Genomic DNA, 6,000 nt, shown 5'->3' with positions numbered 1-6,000 from the left:
TATTTTTTTTGAAGGGAAAAAGTCCATTTTTGATATGTTTGCGTATTTGTATTCCTGGTGACATACTAAATGCATCTACAATTTTTGTAGTTTTTAAGCTATAGTCTAATTAAATGTGCAATATTTTCTACTTTATTTGAGCTGACATATTAATAAAGTGACAAAGTGTTTTTTTTACTTCATTGTGTGTTTTCTCACAAAAAAGCTATCTGATCACTTCACAAAATTCAGGAGAAGTTTTTATGTTGAAAGAACACTTGAGGGAACGGATACCGTGAGGGAGCCCAACAGTGCCTAAGAAGAGGACCCATATGGGCCTCACAGTACCCCCCATAACCGGTTCATCTGATTCAGGTACCAATTCAGGATTATTTTTTATGTATTTAAATAGACATACATTTTGACAAATCCTCTTTCCTTGTTGGAATACATATATGATCATAAACTCTTGCCCAAGAAGTCATAGCAAAAATCGGTAGCGATTTGTCCTAGAAAACAACTAAGTGTAATACCATTATATAACCACTCATCAACAGATGCAGCTTCCAAAATTGGGTAAAAGTGTAAGCCGATCGTCGCTCCCTAGGCCTAGAGAGGTTCAAGGAGGGACTGTCAGGCCCATATGGGTCCTCTTCTTAGGGGTTTCATGAACCTGGCTTTATACACTCCCTCCGCGGCGTAACATAATACTCCATCCGTTTCATAATGTAGTGCGTGTAGATTTTTTTTTCAAAAGTCAAGCATTACAAACTTTGACCATGTTTATACACAAAAATATGCATGTTTAAAATACTTAATGCATATCACAAATCATCAGTTATATTTTGATGTTTTGTAATTGGAACTGTATATGTAAATAGTTTTCTTAGCAAACTCAGTCAAAGTTTGCTTAGTTTGACTTTTCAAAAAATATATATGCACTACATTATGAAATGGTGGGAGTACCAAATAAACACAGTCTCCAAAACGAGCTAAAGGCTTGAAGCTGGTTTGACATTGTATCATGCGTTCAGAAAGTCATCGTGGTAAGATTCAGCTGGACCAACGCTTTGGAGAAGAAGCTAGCATCTTAGAAGCCTTGCGTAGAACGAAATCACACAACTGAGCAAAACTTCCACCAACTTCAAAATGGCGACGGAGGCAACGTCGATTCTTCTGTGAAGGAGTACGAACCTCCAACGGACGACATGTCGCGTTAGGAGACACCCAATGGGGGAAAGGGAGTCCACTGCCTTTGTTGCCGCCACAAAAACTATCGGGGAAATACCACCTAGAACCCCAAGGGTCAACCTTCCACCAGATCTTAAGGATCCATGATATCGCAGACTCCGCATGCTGGCTAGATCCAACGCCGATAAAAGTGAGAAGCATCGCCTGAAAGAGAGATCACGAGAAGACATGTTCATCACCATCTCGCCACCACTGGAGCCAAAGCCACAGACATCTAAAACTTAACTAAGAAACACTAGATTACCGAATCCACTTGGCGCAAGGTCCCGGGGATCACCTCTCTTCCGCTCGAATGGGCATGAAGGTACCACCGGTGTCCAGGGAATAATTCTAAACGCACGGACCACCTGATTTGATCCAATCAAGACTCTAACTATGCCACTCCGTTGATCATGTAATATATATGCCCGTGCGTGTAGCAAAGCTCGTGTCCAGGTCATCTCTCTCTTTTCTCCGGGTCGGTTTCTGGTGGTGCCTAGGGTTTATGGTCCATAGGTCAGGAGATCTCTTTTTATCCAAGAAAAATAATATGAGGAGATCTTTTTTCATTGAGGAGAAAAGGTTAGGAGATCTTTCAAGTAGTAGTAATACTTTATCCGCGAATGGAAGTAAGTGAGTGTGAGCAACTTGTGGTTCGGGCTGCACGTTGTTCTCGGTGCTAGCTTGCCTTTCCATGTGGTCCGGCGCCTGAGAAGGACGTGTTGAGCATGTATGTAGTGTGTGTTGAAATATATATATACCGCATGCTCGTGGCGGCCACTTTTGTGGCCGGAGTTGTGCGTGAAACCGCCACCCCCCGGGCTAAGGAAACACGGCCGGGACGACACGCGGCTGCCGTGGTGAACGTTGCTGCGATCCGGCCCATCTCTAACCCGAGGCACGTACGCACCCACACTTTTTCCGGTGTCTAGCCCTCACATTATTGCGTTGAAAAGTTGGAGCACAGGATCACCAGAGACGAAAAATGGCCACGATCATTGGCCGTATCGTGCATGGTAGCCCTTTATGGTCCTGATTAATCCTTATGGATGTGCATCAATGGATAGGAGTAGATGTTGTGGCCATCCAGACACGTACGTAGGGGATGGGTAGGAGATCTCGGAGCATCTACAGCTGGACTTGGCAAATCCGGCCTCTCAAACATCCGGGCGCGTTCATGGACACTGGCCGAGCACCTTTTAAATTTTCACAGTTGCAGCCGGACATCTTATACTGGATTCTCAAATCCATACAAAGACATGTAAACTAAAATAAACTTTCGTACTATATCGATCACCTAGCTCCTTGTCATCGATCTCCGTGCCTGGCACCGGCAACATGGGCGGCAGTTGCAGCTCCGGCGTCTCCGCTTCGGCCTCCTCCGGCTCTATCTCCGCGTCGAGTTCGGCGAAGAGCGCGTCAGACTCTTCCCGCTCCCGCCGGAGGAACGCCCGGTTGGCTTCCACATAGGCCACATTCTGGATGGACTCCGGGATGGCATGCTGCTCCGCCATCTCCTCTGACTGGGCGACGTCGAACTCCGCCTCTATCTGCTCCATGTTGAAGCCCGACAGCTGATGCTCCGCCTCCTCCACCTTCATCGGAGTCATCTCCTCCCCCTCCTCTTCCCCCGGCCGCTCCTCCTCCGGCTCCGACGAGTCCCGAGGCAGCCCGGCAGCAATGCAGGCGGTGCGCGCGGCTTGACTCACCCGAATCTCCTGCTGGATCTCGGTGCAGCGCTCCGGCATCAGCATGGCGTAGTAGGTGATCTTGCTTCGAACCATGACGGAGTGCCGGAGCGGGGGCGGAGCGTCGGAGCGGGGGCAGAGCGTCGGAGCGGGAGAGGAAGGAGCTGGATGGGTTCGGACTGGCGGCGCGTAGAGAGGGGAGGTGGATGGGTTAGGGTTGCGGGACGCCGGTCGGCTTAAATAGCCGGATTTGGTCTTGGGCGGCGAGTCGAAGCGGCGCCACGCGGCGACGAACCCGACATCCGTCGAACCGCCGGGTTTCCGGGTGTTTCCACGGGGGACCCTGTCGTCAGACTGACGTGATGGGCATGCCTGGGCGTTTGAGGCCCGTCTAAAAAGCCCATCTGGGGCAAAAAATGTGACCAGACATTGACCGGGCGGCCCGCCCGAATGTATGAGATGGATTTGAAAGGTCCGGCTATAGATGCTCTCACACGAACAACCATGGTGGACGCCTGATGCCCTGTGCTCTGTTCTGAACATCTTCACACGTGTTCAGCGTGACACTGTAGTAGTAGCATGCAGCTGTTTTCTTCTGTTGGGGTTGGTCTCTGACTCTCTGCGTGAAGGATTAATTTTTACCCATAGTAGTTAACGACGGAAAGTCCTTTCTTGGCCCGAGCTCAAATGAGCTTGGGTGAATAGTAAAATCAAAAAATATTTTAAAAATGCTCAAAAAATTCTGAATGTTTTTTGTGGTAAACATTGACAAATATTCTAACTGCTTGCAAAATTTCATCTTCATATCACATTCGTATAAGGCGTGGCAAAAAAACAAAATCAATGCTCCGAAATGCTTTGAAAGTAGCATTTTCAGAGCATCGATTTTGTTTTTTTTATCACCCCTTCCACGAATGTGATCTGAAGATGAAATTTTGCAAGCCGTTAGAACATTTGTCAAAGTTCATCACAAAAAAAATTCAGAATTTTTTGAACATTTTTAAAAATGTTTTTTGATTTTACTGTTCACCCGAGCTCATTTGAGCTCGGGTGTAGATACTCCACGTCCAGTTAACGAAGCATCCATCCAAAGATACCAGCACACTTGACTGCTGGGTCGCATAGTAAACGGTGCATGTGTACGCAATGTCTACCAGCAATCTGAACTTGTCTGAACCAAGGGGCAAGGTCAGAAGGATAGCGAGGAGAAGAAGGCATTTGTGCTTGTGCGATCCCCTGCTTCGGACCTCGCTTTGCCCCCCACCGCCCGGCAACGGCCCTTCCCCACCTTCCTTCCAAGTTGGCTTGGGCAGCGCGAGTGGATCGGTGGAGCACGCGAGCGCAAAAGGAGGAAGGAAAAGCGAGCGAGGAGGAAGAAGAAGCAGCCGAGCCAAGCCAAGGCGCCACCTAACCAAAATCTTATTATTATCCAGACGTCCAACTCCCCGGACCCGGACCTGTTTTCTCCCCTGCCTTCCTGGCTAAGCGAAGCCTCCATTCCTCCCCCCCTCCCTTTCACCTCCCGTGCCTATATATACCACCGGCACCACCACCACCCAACTCCACATTGCAATCCACCGCCGCCGCCGACGACGAACAAACACACGAGCGAACAGAGAGTCAGAGGCACGGCGACACAGACAGGCTTGAGTTGAGGGGGAAGGTGGTACGTCGACATGGACGTGCACTCGGCGCCGGTGGCGGCGAGGAGGATGTGGGGGTACCTGCGGGCGGTCTTCTTCATGATGCGCAAGGGCAAGCGCAAGCTGCTCCTCGGCGCGCACCTCCTCATGAAGCGCCGCAACAAGGCCGTCTCGCGCTCCGTCGCCAACCTCCTCTCGCACCACCACCACCACGGTCACCACGGCGGCCGCGCGCTGCGCCGCCGCGAGTACGAGTTCTCCTGCGGCGACAGCCCCGACCCGGGCTCCTTCTCCATGCGCCGCCTCGCCTTCCCCTGCCTCGGCGCCGCCGACGACGTCGACCAGCCCGGCCGCCTCCGCGCCGAGCACCCCGCGCCCGCCACGCCGCCGCGGCACATGATCGAGTACTACGCCAACGCGGCGGCCGCGTCCCCGGCGCCGTCGTCGCCCGGGGCGCTGATGATGATGCACGAGGAGTCCGAGCTCGCGCTGGGGGAGGAATGCACGCCGGCGGGGATGTCACCGCTGGTGCCCGGCGCGGCCGACGGCGGGTTCTCGGTGCGGGTGTCCAACTTCTCGTCGGACGAGGTCGACACCGACCAGCTGGGCCTGGGCGAGGCCGTGGACGACGAGGCGGAGGAGTTCATCGCCCGCTTCTACGCCCAGCTGCGCCGCCAGAACCACATCGGGCTGCTCCCGTACTACCTCCAGGAGGCCGCCGCGTGATCGGCGAGCCGATGAAGTTACCTAGCTGCGACGGCATTGTGCGGCGAGGCCTGCCGGAGATCGATTCCATGATTGCTTGGACGTGGTGGGGTGACCGTGCGCACGCAACGGCGCATGCATGCTTGCTTGTCCATGGCTGGCATGCGTGTGTCGGGGGACAGGAATACGTCGTGTGCACGAATGTGTAGCAGTTACATCATCATGTATATACATGCACGTACGTACGATTGCGCATGCGTGACAGCGTGGGCATGTACCCTCTTCTTTTTCTGCATGTATTTAAGTGTAAAGATGTGATACATCGAGTCCCGGATGGGTTTTAGTTGCTCGGATCAAGTATACTTTGCATTGTAAATTTCCTTGTATTCGTGTACGTGGTAACTTGATCAATATATGTTTATCAAAAAAAAACTTGACCAATATATATGTGCATGCCATCTATATCTCACTTCTAACTTTGAGGTACTATTCCCATCATATTCATATACCAAGTCCAAGGGTAAATGTATTTTAAGTGTGCGAGTTTTTTTTTTTTTGCAATACAAGAAAGATGCACAGATGGCGCTACCGCACATGTATGTACATGGAAAAACGGGCCCCAGTTTTTTTTTATTTGAGTTGAACCAGCCTCCGAATTGGTAGTGGGAATATGGTTTTCACTTTCAGTGAAAATTATCAAAATTTTGCAAATTTCAGTCACTTCGTTATGAAATAATTACCTTTTGGTCAGAATA

At 50.7% G+C, this 6,000-nt stretch overlaps 1 protein-coding gene across 1 annotated transcript; it reads left to right on the top strand.

Annotated features, from left to right (window-relative positions):
- The first annotated feature begins 4,427 nt into the window (after nt 1–4,427).
- On the top strand, nt 4,428–5,598 carry LOC125533999 (uncharacterized). The gene has a single exon (XM_048697309.2). It carries the CDS (start codon nt 4,574–4,576, stop codon nt 5,264–5,266), a length of 693 nt encoding a protein of 230 aa, XP_048553266.1. The 5' UTR covers nt 4,428–4,573; the 3' UTR covers nt 5,267–5,598.
- The last annotated feature ends 402 nt before the right edge of the window (nt 5,599–6,000 follow it).

The sequence above is a fragment of the Triticum urartu genome, chromosome 3A (genome assembly GCF_056163025.1).
Source record: "Triticum urartu cultivar PI428250 chromosome 3A, HENAU_Tu73, whole genome shotgun sequence".
NCBI lineage: Eukaryota > Viridiplantae > Streptophyta > Magnoliopsida > Poales > Poaceae > Triticum > Triticum urartu.
This window is presented reverse-complemented; position numbering and strand designations above follow the sequence as displayed.

Bases quoted from the DNA above. Each gene is read 5' to 3' on its own strand.
- LOC125533999 (XM_048697309.2), top strand. From the start codon at position 4,574: ATGGACGTGCACTCGGCGCCGGTGGCGGCGAGGAGGATGTGGGGGTAC.